This window comes from Dromiciops gliroides, chromosome 5 (assembly GCF_019393635.1).
Source record: "Dromiciops gliroides isolate mDroGli1 chromosome 5, mDroGli1.pri, whole genome shotgun sequence".
NCBI lineage: Eukaryota > Metazoa > Chordata > Mammalia > Microbiotheria > Microbiotheriidae > Dromiciops > Dromiciops gliroides.
Genome location: NC_057865.1, coordinates 175276981 through 175299850, shown reverse-complemented (window position 1 = coordinate 175299850; position 22870 = coordinate 175276981). Strand labels below are relative to the sequence as shown.

At 35.5% G+C, this 22870-nt stretch overlaps 1 protein-coding gene across 1 annotated transcript in view; it reads right to left on the bottom strand.

Moving 5' to 3' along the window:
* ITPR2 (inositol 1,4,5-trisphosphate receptor type 2) overlaps nt 1–22870 on the bottom strand; it is a 511835-nt gene that overhangs the window by 227882 nt on the left and 261083 nt on the right. The window contains exons 31-34 of the mRNA XM_043966319.1: nt 22444–22695; nt 19420–19545; nt 2139–2267; nt 1421–1541 (exon numbers count right to left, since the gene is read on the bottom strand). Coding sequence (XP_043822254.1) covers nt 1421–1541; nt 2139–2267; nt 19420–19545; nt 22444–22695 — 628 coding nt within the window. The remainder of the gene's footprint in view (nt 1–1420; nt 1542–2138; nt 2268–19419; nt 19546–22443; nt 22696–22870) is intronic.

The following is a 22870-nucleotide window of genomic DNA, read 5'->3' as shown; positions in this document are numbered from 1 at the left end:
CCAGTACATAGTGAAAAACCTTGGCATCTTTGATGTCTGACCAACCTCTAAGGACTCCACGGCAACTGCTTCAGCCACTTTCACATCCCCTGGAACAAACTGTTTTCATCTACTATTTCACCAGAGAAAATCTTCCCATGTTTGGGGTAGACATCTCTCTAATTTACCAACAGGTTTGAGGTCTGTTGGTTACTCTCAACCTGATTTAGCCCATCTGTTGAGATGGTTTACCAAGGTGTGGCCACTGCACATGTTACAGATTCCAGGAGCCACAGGTGAGAATTGGGTTAAGGTGGGCATCAAAGGTGAATAAGCATAAGCAGTCATGAAAAGGCCCTTACTCCAGAGGTGCTTGTCCTCCCTAAACACCCCATCGACTCCATAATATATAAAGACTAGTTTGAGGAAGTGACAATGTTTATCCTGTAGAAGAGGAGATTCAAGGAAGACTTTATAGCTAATGTATCTGATGGGCTGTAATATAGACAAGGAATTAGATTTGTTCTCTACAGGTTATAATGGTCAAAAGTTGCAGAGCTGCATATTTAGATTTAATGTAAAGAAAAATTTCCTTCTAGTTTTATTTTTATAACTAAGTTATCCAAAACTAAAATGAGATTCTTTAGGAAGCAATGGGTCATATTCACTGGAAGAAAAGACTAGATTACCATTTATCAAACACCCTGTAATGGTGGTTCTTTGTTGGGTACAGGATAGACCAGAAGGTTGCTGAGGTCCTATCTAACTAAAAGTCTGTGATTCAGTGACCAACTATCATAGGATAAGAGCATTTATTTAGAGGTTATCTAGTTCAAACCCTCTTTTTACAAATAAGGAAACCAACCCCAGTATCTCAAGAGGTTTTGCCTCCCCAGCAAATTTTTTTTTGATTTGATAATCCCTGAAACAGAATGTGAGATCCTCAAGGTCAGGAAGGCTATCTTCCACTTCTGACTCGTCAAATCCCTAACATGCAGCAAACACTCAATACATGTTGCTGATTAGAAACAAAATAAGAAAACTAAAAAAACTTTTTAAGGGCCTACTAACAGATGGAAGTATAATTAAGTTTGTTCAATAGAAAAAAACAATTCCCTAGTAAATTTTAAGATAGAAGCTAGGCCACTTTCCATAAAATCTTAATGAGATATTTTGGTTTAGGGTGATAAAAGAGAACATTGCAATTAATCTTAAATCTAAATGTAGAAAAAAAAAAGACCAATATTCTCCTCCTGACCCAAAAAGATATACCACAGTAAAGACTTTTACTATGATCCATTTTCATAAAGTTAAACCTAACAACAATATTCTCAATTATTAAGCTACAAAATGGAAAGGCTGTTTTTGCTGTCCATTAGCTCCAACCAGAGCCATCTTAAATATGTATAAGAATAAGAAAAACTTGACACTTTTAACATACCCACTTCTGCCAGTGTTTTGATACATGACTCCACTGAGGCTTTCTGTACTGGGTTTAACCAGGTGCAATTGTAAATTCTAAAGGCAGACTGAAGTAGTTGAATAAAAACTGGTTGATGAGTCTAAAACAGAAGGGAAAATGCATAAAAATGTAAGTGAACCTTTAAAATATTAGGCATAGTACCTTGAATTTTCAAAATCTTCATCAAAATGTAATTAGTTCTTTACTTTGTACTATTTTATATATAGCAGACATACTCTGGATACTAGTATATACATACTAAACAAAAACCTTAAAATATCTATTACCTTAAAGGTACAAATTATTTTCACTGTAAATAGAAATGTTTTTCACATAATGGGAAGGTAGAAAAGATAAAATGAGAGTTATACTTAATAAATTTCCCCTAAAGAGAACAAATTTAAAATGATACATGCACGAGCATGCCTATTGATTTATGAGATAATATAATTTATATTATTTGTTAGCAAACAGACTAAATTCTGTCTATAAGTTCTCATATATAAGAAAGTCATGGGATTGGGGGGATGTACTATATGGCCCTTTTACTTAAAAGAAAGCCTAGCAAATTCATACAGGTTAATAGTTTGTACTTTATATAGGAATGGCTTTCTGACCAAAGCAAATAAATTGAAACACTTGTCCTTTCAATAGAGAATTAATTAGCTTTCTATTATAAAACTTTTCCTTGACTTACCTGAAGGCTTGTGCTGTTGTCTGAGAAGGGAGAATTAAAGAAGCCGCTAACAATATTCATGATTGGCTCTGTTACACACTTTTCTAAAAAGATGTCTGCATGTTTCCTATCAGTAGTTGTGTTGCAAACCTACACAGAAAAATAAAAACAATCCATAATGCTTGCACATAATATTTCAATAACAAATCAATATTTTATAATACAAATTCTATCCAAATATATTTAAAATATATTAACTATAAATATTTTTATTGTGGCATTTAATGTTGCTAATTTCCCCTAAAATCCCTACTTGCCAGACATTTCACTTTTCTGAATTTTCTTCAAAATGTATTATCATTTCCTCCTTGAATCAGATTTCTCATATACCACTGATCTCTTCCTTTCTCACCAATCTCCTCCAGCCTATTTAATTCTTACTCACTCTGAACCCCACTAATTAAATTTTTATTTCTAGAAACATCATTTTCCTTTTATATTTCAATATTTCAAAGATGGAGAATGCTGCCTCTACTGATGCAGATAACAATTCTTCTGAACTCAACAAACAGGAAAATTCATTAACTTTTAGCCAACGTGACAAGAAGTCTCCCCAAACACAGATTAGATAGGCTGGGCCTCCAAACACCAGACTCATACCCAAAGGGCTTTCCAGCTTATGCTGTGCCCTCCCCCTGCACTACTGACTCCCTTTTGTATGTCTCCCAGTATTAGAATGAAAGTTCCTTGAACAGGGATTGTCTTCCTCGATGATATTTGTATCCCCAGTCTTTAGCACAGTGCCTGGCATATGGTAAGCACTTAATAAATGTGTTTCCATTCATTTTTTTCATTCAAGGCCACCTGCATATTCATAATTAAGCATTATAAAAGATTTACCGCCAGAAATGAGGACATGCTAAAATAATGGTAGGAATAAAATAAAAATAAAAATAATGCTAAATATGACTAATCTCTATTTTAATTTCTCTTAAAACATCTAGGCTATACTATAGTAAAGGAAGACAGAAAAGATCTAATTAAGAAAGGAAGAAGAGACTATTAGAGATTTTTTTAATTCTGAATTTTCATGCAGCATAAATTTATAAAATGCCTACTATTTGCAGAATACTATCCTAAGCACCAGGGTGGAAGTGGGGAGGGAGTGATAAAGATTCAAACATAAGTAAAAAATGATCGGGGCAGCTAGGTGGCGCAGTGGATAGAGCACCGGCCCTGGATTCAGGAGTACCTAAGTTCAAATCCAGCCTCAGACACTTAACACTTACTAGCTGTGTGACCCTGGGCAAGTCACTTAACCCCAATTGCCTCACTAAAAAAAAAAAAAGATCACTACCCTCTGACCTTTATGGGTCTTGTAGCAAATGCAAATAGTTATAATTCAAGATGAACTGAACTGCATGAGCAAAGGAATGGAAGCAAAAATGTATAGAGTATGTTCAGGAAATAGAAAACTGATATCCAGCACAGAGTATTGAATATACTGGGCTTAGTGTGAGATGAGGCTAGGAGGGCCTTGAAAACCAGGAGACAGATTTGTACTTTATGTCGTAAATAATATGGAACCAGAGCAGAGGGAAGTAATGATCACATCTCTGCATAATGAAAGATCTTCATTGCAATATAACTGTGACTAGAGGCAGGAAGAGAATAGAGACACTATAATAATAATAATAATAAAAATTGTGGTCAGGACCTTTGATTTCATCAGTGCAGACAACTTCTTATATAAAAATTCACGCAGGATCAGCAACTGCTCTTTAACTTACAGACTTAAAGGGATGCTTGGAGTGTCAAATGTCTTACCCATGATCACATAGCTTGGAATGTCAAATGTCTTACCCATGGTCAGATAGCTACTGTGTATGAGAGACATATAACAACAAATATTTGTGTAACACTTAAAAGATTACAAAATACTTTCACATATTATGTCATTTGAACCTCACAATGAAATACTACAGGTATTATTATAAACAGAGAGACTGAGACTCAGAGAAATTGAGATTTGAATAGGTTCATACAGCCTGTAAATATCAGAGGCAAGATCTGAACCAAGATCTTCCTGACCCCATGTCAATCACTCGATTCACTATGCTCTGCTGTCCAGGATTGCAATAGTCCAGGTGGTGGACAATAAAGACTTGAATAAGTGTGATGGCCCTATAAATGGAAAGCCTGGGTGTAGAGAAGGTAAATTGTGAAAGTAGAAAATATAATCACCTACTAGTAAACACTACTATGTACCAGGCACTGCGTTAGACGCTGAAAATACAAGAGCTTACATTTTTTTATGGGAAATAAGATGTACATATAAGAATCTATACAGCCCTGGATTCGGGAGGACCTGAGTTCAAATCCAGCCCCAGACACTTGACACTTACTAGCTGTGTGACCCTGGGCAAGTCACTTAACCCCAATTGCCTCACCAAAAAAAAAAAAAAAGAATCTATACAAAGCATATATAAGAAAATTTGGGAGGAGGTTGGCACTAACAGTTGAGAGGAGGGATGGGAAAGGACTCATGTAGGTGATTGTGCTAGGAGCTCAACTTTGAAGAAAACTAAGAATCTCTACTAATATGTGAAGATAAGGAGGGAGTACATTGCAGCCACAGGGAAAGATCAGACAAAGGCCTAGGGAGAAGATGGGATATATGAGAAACTAAAAGTAGAACAATGTTCCTGGCTCACAGAATCATAGAGTAGGTAAAGCAAAGTAATGCATAATTAGTCTGGAAAGGTAGATTGGAGCCAAGATGTAAAGGACTTTAAATGTCAAATGAAAAAGTTTATAGTTGATGTTAGGGGCAACAGGGAGGCCACTAGAACTTCTTGAGCAGGTCAGACTGCTGATTTAGGCACATCACTTTGACAGCTATGCAGAAGGTAGATTATAGAGGTGAGAGAACTGAGGCAATGAGACCAATGAGGGGCATATTGTAACAGTCCAGCTAAGAGGTAATAAGAATGTAAAAACCAAGGTGGTGACTCTGAATGAAATCTCATATACACAAGTATGACTAAATTATTGTGGAAAATTATAAGGGCAGCTTCCAGAGCTCTAGATCTGAAAGAATTTAGAAGAAAGTGAAGAGTAGGGCCAGTAATACATAATTGATCATAAAAGGCATGAATGTTTCCAGCAGAGGAAGTATATTGTATTGAAATAAATCTTTATCTTGTTAGATACACATTACTCAGTAATGAACAACTACAGTTTGAACCCTTCACTTTGCCTCTTGGTAGCCACCCCATAGAGAACATAGTGATTCCTTGTTTGGACCCTCCTTCCATTGCTGACACTTTTAGTTCCAAGAGTCTTCTTCCAATTCTTAACCTTGATTTGCTTTCACTTTAGTGTTCTTCATCTGTACATGAAACTTTTGACTTCAACCATACTCTCTCCTGCCTTCTATCCGATTCTTAGTAAATTCAGTCAATCTCATGGACCCCATTCAATCATAAATCTTGACAGGCAGAGTCAAGATAAACAAAAGGATGAAAACATTTCCATATGTACTTAGAGTAATTAAGATAAGAAATGACAGTTTTAGAGTTGGAAAGTGCATAGCAAAAACACAAATCTCACTACCCACTCCAACCCTGTATAAGGCAGCTAGATGGCACAGAGGAAAGAATGAATGCTGGACCTGGATTGTTCCAATCCAGCCTCACACATTTCTAGCTGTGGGATCATGGGCAAATCGCCTAACTAGTTTGCTTCAATTTCCTCAACTATAAAATGGGGATAACAATAGCACATAACTCCCAAGGTGGTAAGGATAAAATTAAATGATATTTGTAAAGCACTTAGTACAGTGCCCGGCACAGAGTAGGCTTTCAATATGAGCTATAATCATTAATAGCATTGTTGTCATTATTATTATTATTATTTGCATCCATGAAACATGAGGTACAATAAAAGCTGTTTATTTTATTAAGTAAACTCTGAACTTCTGTTAAGGGCTAAAATTCTAGCTAAACTGTCTAAAATATCTGAGTGGTTGCCAATATATTATAAGCTTTAGCTAGAGTTAGGCATTTAAGCATTTATTAAGGAGAATAAGAATTTGGTAAAGAGAGAGAGAAAGGCCTATATTCATCTATCTATTAAAGGGAGAGTGTATTTCTAGCTCCCTTCTCCACCGGAGTCCTCAGGAAAGAGCCCGAGACAGAGCGCTAGTCTCTTCCCTCTTCCTCCCACTAGCCAACATCACTTCCTCACACCAAAGAAAAGACTCCTGGTCTTGCCCTCAAAGACCTTCGCTTCATGGGTGGAACTCTTCTACAGTAAGTCTCCAGCAGGTGGCATCATTCCAATCGTTACACTTCCAAGGAAAACAGTGAGTAAATTGCTAAATTTAAGAGACATAGTAAATAGAATAAGTGAATGTGTTGGGGATCAGGACACAAGGTAGTGGAAACTAGCAGAGGAGGGGGAATATAAAAGGAAAATTTGGGCAAAACAAACATAAAATAGTCACAAAAATATTATGTTCAAGTATCTGTTATTCTGGCTCTTGGTAAATCAAGGTGAGCTTCTGTTGGCAAAATGACTAAACTTAGAACTAACCTCAAGATGGTCTCAGCCATAACCAGAAATTGGTCTTCCAAAGGGAGAGTATAATGGTGACTTTTTGTTTCATTTTTTAAAATTATTAGTGACTCACACCTAAGTATATTTAATAATTCTGTTACATTAAAAAAATCGTTTCTCAAATTATTTTGACAAAAGTGATATTCCCACATTCAAAACAAATTTGCATTTCATTGAATTCTTCATGCTTGGGGTCTCCTACAGACCATTTCAGAGGGCACTTGAGACCATTCTTGGGCTCTTATCAATGTGAAAACTCCAATTGAATCTCAGATTCCTTTATCTTCCCTAATCCTCCCCCAAACCAGTAACCACTGCTTAGAATTTCAAACAGTTCTTAAATGCACAAAAATATTTAGGAACCAAAAAAGCAATGTATAATTTGGCAACACTGGATAAATATCAATACTGTTTTAAAATGTATCATAATTCTCAATGAAATAAATATGTGAATTAGTGAAAATACTGGGATTCTCTAAATCAGATTAAATCAACTATGGATTTTGAATGTCTTCCTTTTCTCTCTAGTGAACAGAAGCTCTATTCAGAGTTATTATAGCTTCCAAAGAGACTTTGCTTAAATGGATTATCCAGCATTAGTCATAAGCATCAAGCCAAGGAAGCCTTTTCAGTCCTACCACATGAAAAAAGAGGGAAATATGTTCCAAACTGTGAAACCTCTGTTTCATAGTTAAGCTACATATATGGAGAGAATGACCCAAGTCATTTGTCTGAAAAATGAAACAAAGTGATTTGTCCTGGTAAGCAGTGACATATTTGACAAACCATGTTATGTGAGTTTCTTAATGGGCATCTGGTGGTACATCTCAATGCTGCCAACATATCACTCAGATGTATTTTGGGTTGTTATCAGATCTTAAATTTAATGACAAAATTGAGTACCATCTTCAAAACAAAAAGAAATCTAGCCTGTGGAGAATACTGCCCATAGTGCATTGGTGTGCTCTAATAATAAAAACTCAAAGCACCAGACTTACCCACAATTACAGTTATAACAGCCCAAAGAAAATCATTTCCCACCCTTAAAACACCTCTTTTTAGGAACACTGAAACATTGAAGATCAAAAGATACTGTCTGCAAATGATCTGAAAGCTATTTAACAACTTTTTAGGGACTCAATAAATACAGTAAATCATCTAAATTTGGACTCTCAAATAAATAATTTACTGGCAAGCATGATATGCTTCCTTTGGTGGGAAGGGAGGGAAAGAAAGAGGAAGGAAGGGAGACAGAGGCTGGGACATACAGAAAGAGAGAAACAGATAAAACAGAGAGAAAGACAGAGTAAAAGACAAGACTGGTCTAGAATGGCTACCAAAATCAAATTAATTTTTTATGTATAATTCCAAAACCACACATGATTTTGACAGTGGAATAAAATCCCAGTAAAGAAACTCACCCTCTACAAAGGCAGATGAACAACTGTTCTGCAAGTTTTAGTCATAGACATCCGCCAGGGGCCCTGAGGTGTTAAGTGACTTTCCAACAGATAAACTTGAACTGATGTCTACCTGACTCTAAAGTGCTCTCTCTACCTCCTGTACTATGCCACTTCCCTATTAATGAATATAGTCATTTAGGTGACCTAAAAGGGGAACGTTTCAACTGTTTAGAGCCTTGAGAAGAAATGAAAAGCAGCAAGGAAGGTAATGTCACATTCTCCTTCATGTATTCTACTTTAGCCAAACTACTTTCTATCCCTGAATTTGCTTTCATTCCTTCATGGTCATGCCTTCATGTCTTTACTTGGGACATTCTCTAAGTTTTATAAATTCTTCCTCTCTGCATGTGTGTCTGTTGAATTCCTAAATATCCTTTAAAAGCTAATATAATTACTGTTTCCTCTAAAAAGTGTTACCTGATCCAAACTATCTATAATGACCTCCCTAATGCTTCACATAAAACTTTTTCATAATTCTCAAATATATTTGTAACATGATATTATATATGATAGAGGCAGAGGCACAGTGAATAGAGAGTTAGCTTTGTAGTCAAGAAGACCTCTGTTCAGGTTCTGTTTGTTTTTTCCTCCTATTTATTTGTTTGTTTGTTTATTCATTTATTCATTCATTCATTCATTTATTTCATGAAAGTATTTTATTATTTTCCAGTTACATGTCGAGACAGTTCAATATTTATTTTTGTAAGATTTCTAATTTCAAACTTTTCTCCCTCCCTTCCTCTCCCATGCCCAAGACAGCAAGCAATCTGATATAGGCTATATATGTATGATCATATTAAACATATTTCTGCATTAGTCGTGCTGTGTGAGAAGAATGAGAGCAAAAAGGAAAAGCCTCAAAAAAGAAAAACAAAAAATATATATATATAAATAATATGGTTTAATCTGCATCTAGATTCCATAATTCTTTTTTTTTGGGATTTGGAGAGCATTTTCCATCATGAGTCCTTTGGAACTATCTTGTTCCATTGTACTGCTGAGAAGAGTCAAGTCTATCACAGTTGATCAACACACAATATTGTTGATACTGTGTACAATGTTCTCCTGGTTCTGTTCATCTCACTCAGCATCAATTCATGTAAGTCCTTCCAGGTTTCTCTGAAATCTGCCTGCTCATCATTTCTTACAGCACAATAGTATTCCATTACATTCATATACCACAACTTGTTCAGCCATTCCCCCATTGATGGGCATCCCCTCAATTTCCAATTCCTTGTCACCACAAAAAGAGCAGCTATAAATATTTTTGTACATGTGGGTTCTTTTCCTTTTTTATGATCTCTTTGGGGAAAAGACCTAATACTGGTAATGCTAGATCAAAGGGTATGCGCATCTTTATAGCCCTCTGGGCATAATTCCAAATTGCTCTCCCAAATGGTTGGATCAGTTGACAACTCCACCAACAATGCATTAGTGTTCCAATTTTTCCATAGCTTCTCCAACATTTATTCAGGTTCTGTTTCTAATACAGACTGACTAGGTCACCCTGGGCCCTTCTCAGCACATCTTTCATCTGACTTACCAGTGCCCTGGTCAACTCTCTAAGACTAGAACTTACAAAGAAGGTGCTGAATTGCACTGGTACAGGAAATTTCCTCATCTGAGTTCCCTATACCAATGAAATCAGAGGTGCAGTGCCTAACCTCTGTATTTATGTGTGTAGAGGAAGGGAATGAAAGAAAAATTGAGGCAGAGACAGAGACAGACAGATAGACAGACAGAGAGAAACACAGAGAGAGAGAGACTATAAGCTTATGAATAAAATGGCTATGTCTTATCTAAACTTCTGACCATAGTGCCTAATACGGTGTTATATACACATTATATAGGAATATATATATATATATATATATATATACACATATATATATATATACACACACACACATATATAGCTGGAAGGGATGTCAGAGGCCAACACCTTCATTTTACAGATAAGGAAACTGAGGTTCAGGAGGGTGAAATAATTTTCCTAAGATCAGACAGTACCTTGCTTACTAAATGCTTATTATTGCTATTGATTCTGATTGTAGAGTTGATGACAATTATTATCCAATTATTTTTTTCCACTTAGACTATATGTTTTGTGAATTGTCAGTTGGACCTAGAGTCAAGAAGACCTGAGTTCAAATACAGTGTCAGACACTTAAAAGGCTGTGTGACCCTGGGCAAATCATAACCACTTTCTGAATCAGTGTCCTCGTCCATAAAACGGGGATGATAATAACATCTAGTCCCCAAGAACAGAATTAGATGTTTATAAAATACTTCATAAATCTTAAAGCACTATGTCAATGCTAGTTGTAACTCACTATATAATCCTCGACAAGTCCCTTTTGCTCTTGGAGCTTCAATTGACACACTTATGATATGAGAATACTGAGCTGGGAGTTGTCTTTCAACTCTAAAATTATATGGATCTATGATTTGCATACACATACACACAAATATACTACATCAATACATATAGATAATATGCACACAATACAGACATTTATGTGTGTTTTGTGTAGAAAAAGAACCATAGGCAGATAAGTCCTTCAAGTTAGAAGCTATTGCAATTGATAGTGTTTGATCCATGGGGTATTGTCATTGAAAAGACCCAAAGTCCTTTTCACATTTACTCCATATTGAGATTCTTCTCATGTATATGGCTGTACAGAGCCCCACTGTTTGCAAGGACTATTAGCTATTTACAGCTCCGCTGACTGAACAACTAGAACCACAGTGTTGATTAATAGCTCTGTGCTAAGTGCAGTGCCAGAAGACTCTGTCCTTGGCTCTGTCCTGTTCAACATTTTTATCAATTACTAAAGGCACAAAGTTGAAAGAGATAAATATTCTATGTAATAAAATGGAGATCCAAAGATCTCTCAGTAGACCGAAACACTGGGCTAAAACCAAGAAACTTAACAGGCATAAGAACTCAGTACACAAATACTAAATGGGAGTTGTGGTACTGATTTGCAAACAATTCACATGAAAAAAATCTTGGGGCTTTCACAATATCTCAGAGCAAGAAGAGATCTCAAGGGCATTCAGAAATGACATCTACCTGTACACAAATTTGCTCTACAATACTTTAAAGTATTCACTTAGACTTTGAAGGGAAAATCTACTACTTACTGAGGCAGCCCATTTCACTTTGGTAAAGCTCTAATTCTTAAGAAAATGTGTTTACAGAAAGTCTAATTTTCCTCTTTACAACTTCCACCCCTTATTCCTATTTTTTTTCCTCTAAAGGCATGAGGAATGGCCATCTTCTATATGATAGCCTTTTGAAGACAGCAACCACCCTCTTCCCCAAAATGTTCCCTTCTCCAATCTAAGCATGCCCAGTTCCTTCAATGGCCTTCATACAGAAAAAACATGAATCTTGTGATAAAATAATGGGGTTTGGGGACTCCCCAGAGACCACTGAGAGAACCGGGCCTGACCTTTCTTAAGGTCAGCCCAGAGTCAGGAAGTTACCTCATTCAAAACCACACCTACCTGAAAGCCTTGTTCCCGCCAGAAGATCTGTTCTCTGACCTCAGCACGCCTGTGCATCCAGTGAACCAATAGATTGGAGTGATGCTGGCCAATTAGCTTTGAACAATGTGTATGGGTGGGCTCTGCTCCTGCCCTCAGGAAGCTTGCAGAGACGCTTGCACTCTTTTGATGCTGGAACTGGGTGAGTGCAGACGCAGCCCTCTAGGGTTCCCCATTTTCTCTCTTCTCTAGGCTGTCCTGTCTTTCAGAGCCATGTGCACTCTCTTTACTAATATTTAATATACTTTAATAAATGCTTAATGCCCTGAAAATGGTGCAGTAGCCTGTAATTTCTAAGTAACAAATATATTAGAAACCTCAACTAATTTTGCCTACACTTGGGACAGTAATAGGGCGACCACATATAATTTTACTCGTCACAATCTCTTTATTATTCTGGGTACCCTATTCTAGAAACTCTATAAATCATCACTGCCTATCCATGTACTCTGGAGGTGTCTTGAATGTACCTCTTTATTTACCTATTGGCTTCCCATTTAGAATATAAGCTTCTTGAGGGCAAGATCATTTCTTTTTCTTTAATCCCTAGAACTTAGAGTGACAAATACACAATAAGCATTTAAATACTTGTTGATTTGCTGGTTTCCTAAAATGTGGCACACAAGAACTGAACACAATTCTCTTGATAGAGTTTGATTGGAGCAGAGCATAGTAAGACTATTATTTCCATTATCCTGTATATTAGGCCTCACTCTCAAAACAGCCTAAGACTGGGTGTCTTTCTTGGCTTGCCTCATACCAAGCTTAAATATAAGGCTTGACTGCAAACTTGTTTTGAGCCAACACTCATGTGGATATTAAAAATTCTAAGAAAAACTTAAATTATTTTTAAAATAGTCTATATTCTAATATGGCAATATATTTTGTCTGACTGTACATATATAACCTATAAGAAACAGCTTGCCTTTTCAATGAGGGGTAAGAGGAGGGAAGGAGAGAATTTGGGACTCCAATTTTTTTTTAATTAATGTTGATTGTTTTTACATGTAATTGGGGGAAAATAAAATATTAAATAAAAATTGTTTAGCTTTTGCAAAAAAAGAGAAATTAAAACAAAATAGTCTATATTGTTGAAGACAATCATCCCTGTAAATTTTGACCACATTATCCCTTGCCCAATATAAAATGGCCTCCCAGAACTCATCTTTGATGCTGGACTACTCACATATCTTGAATGAGTTAAAAGCCCCTAACTCTTTTCTCCTGATGCAGGATCCAGGCCTTACCATATGCCCTGCCTATCTGTCTGTCAGACCCCTGACACTGTCATTTGATCTACTGAGGCAACTCCAGGAATACTGCACTTTGCCATCTCTTAGGACTAACAGTCCTTGGAATCTGCCCTACTACTCAACTTTCTTTTGGATGTTGTCTCCATCAGTTAATATTTTGACCTCAGTAAGGGCAGAGACTGTCTCAAATTATCTATTTATTTATATCCCAAGTGATTTATAAATGCTTTTGATTCATTCCTTCCTCCAGTCGTGGCACATGCAAATTTTCAACCTCATTCCATGGAGCATGAGCCTGCTTCCTTCACATCTATGGGAAGAGTTTCATAGCTGTGACATAATTCCAAGGGTTTAGTGGTCCTTCTTTCCTTTTCTCTCTGTGACACTCTTTTACCCTCCAACAATGGTGAGGATTCTCTTCTATCTCTGCAGATTATTTTTACATTCTGTTTTACTATTGGAGTACTTTTTAAGGGAAAATGTCATTCTGCCCATTAACCTAAGAAGTACAGAGGTTTTCTTCAAGCCTTCTCACCTTCTCTTCTAACAGGAACACCATCCTGAATTTTGTTCATTGTTGTTGTTGTTGAGTCATTTCAGTTGTGTCTGATGCTTCCTGACCTCATTTGGGGTTTTCTTGGCAAAGATATTAGAGTGCTTTGCGTTTCCTTCTCCAGCTCATTTTACAGATGAGGAAACTGAGGCCAACAGGGTTAAGTGACTTCTTGCCTGGGGTCACACAACTAATAAGTGTCTGAGGTCATCTTTGAACTCAGGTCTTCCAGACTCCAAACCTGGTGCTTCTATTCACTGTGCCATCTAACTGCCTGAATTTTGTTCATACATACAATAACTATTATTCGATACTGGCAGAATTCTGGGCTCAATTCTGAGTGCTGCATTTTAGGAAAGAACAATAAACTGAAGTCTCTAGGAGAGACAGACCAAGATGGTGAGGGTTCTAAAGGTCAAGATGAATTAAGAAATACTTGAAGAGGGGCAGGTAGGTGGTGCAGTGGATAGAGCACTGGCCCTGAAGTCAGGAAGACCTGGGTTCAGATCCGGCCTCAGACACTTGACACACTTACTAGCTGTGTGACCCTGGGCAAGTCACTTAGCCCCAAATGCCTCACAACAACAACAAAAAAGAAACGCTTGAAGAAACTGATATTTGGCTTAAAGAAGTAAAGACTAAGGGAAGTCATGATGACTGTCTTTAAACATTCAAAAGTGTCTAATAATAAAATGGACTCAGTCTAGAGGTTGTACTTAAGTAGAAGGCATTTAAGTAGAAACTTGAAAATATGTTTCAGGAAGTACTACAGAAATGGTACCTGCAGTGGGTGGAGAACTAAACTAGATAACCACTAGACTCAGAGTAGAATCCCTTAACTCTGATATTCATGGATGCTCATACAATGTCAAGTCAACCAAAAAGCATATAATAAGCATGTAATATATGCTAGTCATTATGTTAGGCAGTAAAAATACAAGAAAAGTAAATAACATACATCTTTTATCAAAATGGTGAATACCTCTTTGATTGCTGCAAGTCACTATAGCCTAGTAATTGATCATTCTAGTATTCCACAACTCTTGTCACATGTGAAATCAATGCATCTTGCAGTAACATATTTATCTCACTCATTGATGGGTTGTGATATCTGAGTATTACTTTATTGCCGCTAGACTAGGCATATGATGTTAATTCCAGGTCATGCAATTAGAGTGCACGGCACAGTGACAGGGACCTTGGACCCAGGAAGACTTTAAGCCTTTGCTCTGACACAATGGTTGTGTGACCGTAGGCAAGTTGCTTAATCTCTCAGTGCTCTCTGGGTAACTTTCTTTGACTGTTTTAGAGATGATGACAATATGCATTGGTAGAGGTAGTGACTAATACAATTTAGTAGACTTTCATCTTTCTACAGAGTTTAAGCCACATTAACGAACATATATATTTTCCAATTTTGCAAAGTAAGGGGTTCCTCATATAAAAAGTAAAAACCTACTTATAAGGCCAAATGTCATTTATTTAAAATTGTTTATTCATTAAGATACATCTGAAAAATTTGAGTTGCACTCTTCAAGAGCACTTTTTTGAGGGGGAAGAGGGTTGGGACATTTGAGAGGCTCTGGTTAAAGCCAAATATTGAGGAGGCACCTGATAAATTCATATTGCTTTTCCTTCTCTGCCACAGAAGGGAAGAAGTAGAAAGGTTGCCCTTATTCTCATATTACCACCCAAACTCCATTAATTTTTTACTTTCCAAACTTTATAAATGGTGGATTCACTTGGAATACTGCTTTATTCTCGAGATTTCATAAACACAAGACCTCAGATAATATATTTTGTTAAGTTAAACAATAATTAAATTTCTAGTTTATCAAAATAGCTAAATCAAGATTCCTTGAATATTTATCCACACAATATTGGATAAAGGACGCTAATTTGGAAGAATCAGTGGCAAATATCATATGGAAGATGCCAAGGAAAATCTTTAGTTGTACGTCCTATTTTTCTAGTAGAAACTTATATGTGACTTTGATCTTTTTAAAATTTATCTTCAATTCATAGCACTGTGCTCACTCTGCAAATCACTCTGTAATCTGTTTAATATCTTCTTGCAATTCAAGAGCACAGTCATTAGGATATATCAGCTCCATGTTTCTGCCTCAAGGGTCTTTTATGATGTTTATAGCTAGTTAAATAGAAACACCTCTGTGAAGGCAACAGAATGTTTGGGGCTATATATTTGGTCCATTTCTATTCATTTTATTCTTTATAAATGTGAGTCAATATTCCACAAGACACTTAGAAGCTAGCTCATAATTATATAAAACAGAATGAATAAAACTGGAGCTCAAATGTGAATAACAAAACTATATAGAAAATGGTAAAAAAAAATCTAGATAGAATGCCATTATTGGTATTCAATTCTACAAATCTTTTTAAGTGCCTACTATGTGAAAGACAGTGTGATAGCCATTGAGGAAAATATGAAAAACAATATTATTCAAATTTAACAGTGAGTTATCGTGCATACAAATAAATATGATGCAAAGGAAGATGTAATAAATTTAAGACAAAAGTCCAGACAAAGTCCTATGGGAAATCTGAAGAAGGAGATATGAATATTCCATGAACGAAACAGTATTAAGTTACGTCTTGAAGAGGTCTTCAACAGAGATTCTAGACATGAGGACAATCAAAAGTACCAAATTAGGACAAGGTAAGAAAAGAAGGGGCAATAGAAGCTAGTTTAAAATGATAGAATGAGAGTTCTTTGGAACCATGCCCAAAAATCTATTAAAATGTGTATACCCATTGACACAGGGAAGCCAGATGGCACAGTTGATAGAACATTGGGCTTGGAATTAGGAAGATTCCTCTTCCTGAGTTCACATCTGTCCTCACACACTTACTAGCTATGTGACGCTGGGAAAGTCACTTAATCCTGTTTGCCTCAGTTTCCTCATCTGTGAAATGAGCTGGAGAAGGAAATGGCAAGTCACTCCAGTATCTTTGCCAAGAAAATCTCAAATGGGGTCACATAGGGCCAGACACAACTGAAATAATTGAATAACAACCTCCTATGACAGACTGATAATGCTAGTAGGTATGTATATATATCCCAAAGATTCAAAGAAAGGGGGAAAGAACCAATATATTATAGCAGCTCTATTTATGGTATCAAAGAATTAAAAACTGAGAGGATACTCATCAATTGAGGAATAGCTAAACAAGTTAAGGTATATTAATATTACAGAATATTATTGTTCTGTAAGAAATTATGAAGGGGATGTTTCAGAGAAACCTGGGAATACTTATATGCTCTGAAATAGAGGAACCAGAAAAATTTACCCAATAACAATATTTTAAAGACAAACAATTTTGAAAGACTTAGGAGAACATTATGAAATGCAGAGTGGATCATTTTGACTACATTAAATTATATGTAACTGGAAAAATAAGAAAATACTTTTATGATTAAAAAAAAGAAATGATGAGCAGGGAGATTTCAGAAAAACCTGGAAAGACTTAAATGGACTGATGCTGAGTGGTAAGCAGAACCAGGAGAACATTGTACACAGTAACAGCAACATTGTGTGATGTTCAACTGTGATTGACTTAACTCTTCTCAGCAGTACAATGATTTATGACAATTTCAAAGGACTCATGATAGAAAATGCTGTCTACATCCAGAAAAAAAGAACTATGGAATCTGAATGCAGATTTAACCATACTATTTCTATTTCTTTTATTTTTTTTATTTTTTGAGGTTTTTCCTTTTTGTTCTGATTCTTCTTTCATAACATGACTAATGCAGAAATGTTAAAAACTATCTTTATATGTAACTGGAAAAAAAGTAAAGTACTATTAAGATTGAAAAAAAATATATGCCAAAAGTGATAGGAGAGTTTGTAAAGTTGGAGGCTGAATGAAATAGAAGTTGAAGGACAGTAGATTGTAGTATGAGAGGAGAATTCCAAAGTTCACAATGTTAAAGGTAGAACAGTAAAAACCACCAAGTGATAAAGAAGCCTTCAGTGTGAAAAGCCACTCAGACAGCTGAAATGTAGTGAAGGTAGAAGTCACAAGAGCTGAATTATCAAAAGAACTGTGAGGATAAACAAGATATGAACCACTGGAACCATTTCTTAATGGGAAGGACAAGATGTTGCTAATGATATGACACAGTAAGTCATGTTATCATGAGAAATTATTAAGACACTGGAGGTTTTTTAAGTTCAAATTTTTCTGAGTTCAAATCTGCTTCATAGTTGCCAGAAATCCAGGTTCTTTATGATAGCAACTAGGTTAGTAAGGCACCTGCCCCCATACTTCTTGTTCATCTAATAATCAAAGAGAGATTGTTTGGGTAAGTAAAAGAAATAAGGGACACCAATGGTTTATCCACAGGTACAAGTCTAACACAAGCAACTGTACCAAGGTAATGAGATAGCTTTGGGCCTGATGGGAAAGAAATGTGGAATAGTAATGTACCTCACTTAAAAAGGCTTCCTATGTATTCACAGCAAGATTATATCAATTTTACAAAGTAACAAAAGACTTTCATTTGGAAAATCTATAACTTTACCTTTGGACTACAACAGTAAGATAGACAACTAGGTCATACAGTAGACAAAACATTGACCTTGCATTCAGGAAGACCTTAGTTCAAACTAGCCTCAGAAACTTACTTGTTGTATGACCCTGAACAAGTCACTTAACCTTTGTCTGCCTCAATTTCCTCACCTGCAAAATGGTGATGATGTTAGCACCTAACTCACAAAGTAGTTGTGAGGAAACTGAGATGATGGTTGAAAAGCACTTTGCAGACCTTAAAATGTTATATAATTTCCAGCTATTATTAAGATATTTGTGGGGCAGCTAGGTGGTACAGTGGATAAAGCACTGGCCCTGGATTCAGGATGACCTGAGTTCAAATCTGACCTCAGACACTTGACACTTACTAGCTGTGTGACCATGGGCAAGTCACTTAACCTTAATTGCCCCGAAAAACAAACAAACAAAAATAGATATTTGTGATATGAAGTTGGTTAATTGATGTCTGGTTCTAGAAAAAATTCTAAGAAAAGCTTCAGGTAATACTAAAGGTAATAAGCTTTAGATAATTAACCAAATTCTACATCCTTTCTGTTCAAATCTTCATATAACACAGAGAGGAAAGTTGGTATTGTGGCCTAATTGAGCTAGAACCCTATGCACAAAGAAGTAGCATGTAGAAGAAAGGATGAGAAAAAGATATAAGACCAAGTCAAAATAGTTTGGGAACTTATGACTTGAAAATGCTAGGGAGTAATCTTTCCATTTTATTTTGTGTTAATCAGATCTACTCTTAACTAAGGAATCTTAAGAATATATGTGGAGAAACTCAAGAGGCTAAAAGAGAGACAAAGGAGGGAGAAAGTGCCAACCTGCACTCTTACAAGGAGTTTCCTCATCCATTAATTTCTCTATATCATTGAATCACAGGTCCAGTCCCTATCCCTACATACAGATTGAATAAAAATAAGTAATCTGAACTAGAAAAAACTTCTTTCCTTTGGGTCTTGCCTCCAACCTATTTTAAATGACCAGATCAATTGTTAAGTATAAAAATATCAAATATTCACATGATAAATGGGAAATATAGATAATTAACCAGATAATTTGCTGTAGTTTTAAAAAAAATTTTACAAATTGATTACACTTGTCATTTCTAATTCAGATTCTTAATGTTTTATAGATACATTTTTAAATTATTAAAGAATAAAACAATAACCACAGCTTATTCCATTTGTTCTTGGTGTAGTATAATTAAATGTTGATGGTTTTAAAGTTAGTACAAATTCTATTGCTAATTCAGTTATCTTAATTAGACACCAAAAGTCTATAAGAATACTTACCCTTGCCATATCGACAAGAAAGTTCTCAAATAATTTCCAAATGTGGTTACTAGTATAGATTTCTTTCATTTCCACTTCAGTATCCACATAACAGTGATTAACAAAATTCACATATGCGATCTTAACCTGCAAAAGTATCAAAAACACCCCCCCCCAAAAAGTTATTCTTTTCCTTCTCACAGTCAACAAAATAATTTAACAAAAGGTCAGTTAAATGTTATTTAACTGCCATTCAAACATATTTAAATAATTGTTTCTTGGGAAAAGCACATTTTGAAGACAGGGGTTTGTTTTTATTATTTGAAAAGGTAAGAAGTGCTGTGACAAATACATTTAAGCTCAGTTGTCAAAAAGGTATCTATCAGAGGGGCAGCTAGGTGGCACAGTGTTCAAATCTGACCTCAGACACTTAACACTTACTAGCTGTGTGACCCTGGGAAAGTAACTTAACCCCAACTGCCTCACCAAAAAAAAAAAAAAAGGTATCAGAGACATAAGTCTCAAAGTATTTTCAACATTTCTCAAGTCCATAGGGAATATGAGACAGTATTTCATGCCCTCAGTGTCTCTCTATTTGAATCAGGCCCAAATTTACAGTGACAAGGTACCTAAAAAAGAGAGTTGAGAAACAAAGCCTCTTCTCTTCAGAGGGGATATGACCACTGAAATTAACATACTTTTTTTCCACATATACTTTTTTGAGTTGCATGACCATCTTTTGCATCAGGCTATTCTAGCCCAGGTAACCTACTGCATGACTAACAAAGACAGCAACTTTACTTTTTCCAGGAACCCAACAAACACATACCTTCAAGTTCAGTCTTACACAAGGTTATTTGGAGGCAAGTGAGTCACCTTGTGAATTACCAAAATTGGGGAAATTAATTTTATGTTGCAGATACTACATAAGATGGTAATTTGCTTACCACAAATTGACCATAACAGTAATATATTAAAATGCCTAAATCAATTTCTGGTCTTATAGATGTATAGTTTTCTTTTAAAAATCCAAATCATAAGCCAGCTATACCTGCCCAATACTCTGTAAATCTTTTCCATGTCTTCACATAAGAGATCCACTCAGTGAACTAGATGATTTCCTGGCTTTCCTTCCTGTTGGTAACAATGGAGCCCCCAAGCTATGCACAGCTTATTCCTCATTCTTGCCACTTAGAGTAGCCCATCTTCTTTATTATGCATTTCTTTAATGACATACTTTTCTACAGTTTTTATTCATAGTTCCTTATTTATTAAGTGTCATACTGAATTACTTATAATCTTCCATCAACCCTTCTCTGTAATTGACATGAGTTTATTCTAATATTATAAAAATGACATGACTTTAAATTAGTATATACTTATCTGCTATATCTATTTGGACAGGAAGGAAGGTTGGGGGGATTTTGTAGTTGTTCTCCTTGCTTTACCAATCTATCACAGGATTACTCTGTATTCAGCTATATTTTAAAAGGAAATTTTCTCAATATACGGTTTGGAAACCTTCAGATTAATGCACTGATCTAGCAGTTAAGCAGCATTGATGGACAGATAATCAAGTCATTGTCTACCTGCTCTAACATCAGTCAGATCAAAATCAGTTATTGACAGTAAAACAAAAAAGGGTATTGACAAAACTCTAAGAGAGGATACAAATAGTTGTATAATAACTAATTATTCTATGTTTTTAGGGACACATCAATGTCATAAAACAATGTATGTTTTATGTGGCATAATAATAGTGAGCATCCATATATCACTTTAAAGTTTACAAAGCATTTTCCATGTTATTCCATTTAACACACACAACTCTAGGAGATAGGCACTATTACCACCTCCATTTTTATGGATGAAAAAAAACTGAAGCTGGGAGAAGTTTTGACTTGCCAAGTTCATACAGCTACTAAGTGTCAGAGGCAAGATTTGAACTCAGATTTTACTGACTCTACCTTGCTAAGTGATTCTGTTATGATAGCTTATTAATTAGTAAGTACTTATTGAGTAACTGCTATGTACTTAGGATTGTACTCCAAGAAATGGAGAATATAAAAAATGTCAGAGACGGAAGTTAAAGGAACATATATATATATAGTTAGGAAGACAATGTTTAAATGCAAGGAATGATTACCACAACATACTCATACGGTATAAATTTCCCTTAAGAAGTTATGATCTACCTACAGGTTAAAAAGGAAATTCTCTTCTTTTTCCCCTTTTCCTATGGTGATAACTTTCTTATCTCTAGATCCCATCACTGGTTAAATATTGATATTGGGAGAGGTGTGTAGCAAAGAGAACCTTCTGAAGTTCTCACTAACTTATCCAGCTACTCGTAACTTTCATTTTTTCCCTCCTTTTTAATCTCATGAACAACCAGTGTAAAAATATATCATATGATTATAATCGGGTCAGTACTATGCTTGTTGCTCTGAGGAAATACAAAAATGACAAATGACATGGCACCATCTCATAAAGGGCTTATTATCTTGTTGGGAAGATGACTGTTTTAAAATTAGAAAAGAATATATAAGTCTACAATGATATACTACATTATGGGCTACAGATTATGTATGTTATATTTCAGAAAATATCAATTAGGACTAAAATTTTATGGAAGAGATAGTAATAGCTATTTTATATGATGACAAGATATGAAATGCACATATTAACATCTTTTTTGTTTCTAAAGGAAGTGTTTTATTTTTACAAAAAATTAAAGCTTTTATAAGGGCAGAATGTTTGTCCATGTTGTACTAAGTAATCCTTAGAATTCAAGAAATTAACTTGATAACACAATGTTTAAAATTACAGTCACTATTACACAAATCTATCATCACAAACTATATTACAAAAAAGCAAACTGTTTTTGTAGATTTCAATGACTTCTTTAATTATGCCACTGAAGAAAAAGCACAACATAGTAAAAACCAATATCCTTAGTGACTTTATTCTTCTACAAATACTTAGCATAGTTCTAAAAGTGTCATTTTTTTATTCATAATAATTCTTTAGCATTTTAAGGCTTACCTCAGGAATGCAGTCATCATGGGCTACTACTCTCACTATATCATCTAGGGGCAGAAGAGAATTGCACTTGATTTCAGTATATACATTTTTTCCCTCAGTACATGCTGCCAATAATTCCACAAGTGTTACATGGTAAGCTAAAGGTCCACTATCATCTCCTCGGTCTCTCTCAGAACACATCATTTGTAGAAGGATGGGAAATGATGCTCTATCATTGTAAAATATCAGCACATCTTCACCTCCGTTTATTAGCTGAAATAATAAGAAAGTCTACTTAGCAGTTCATGTATTCAATTATTTAAAGACTTGACCCTCTCTGAAGTATGCAGAACTGTAGCAAATATAGCAACATTATATAAGTTTTAATGAACTACATAAAAAACATAAAGCCAAATGTTATGTAAAAGTACATTTACATGCAAAATAA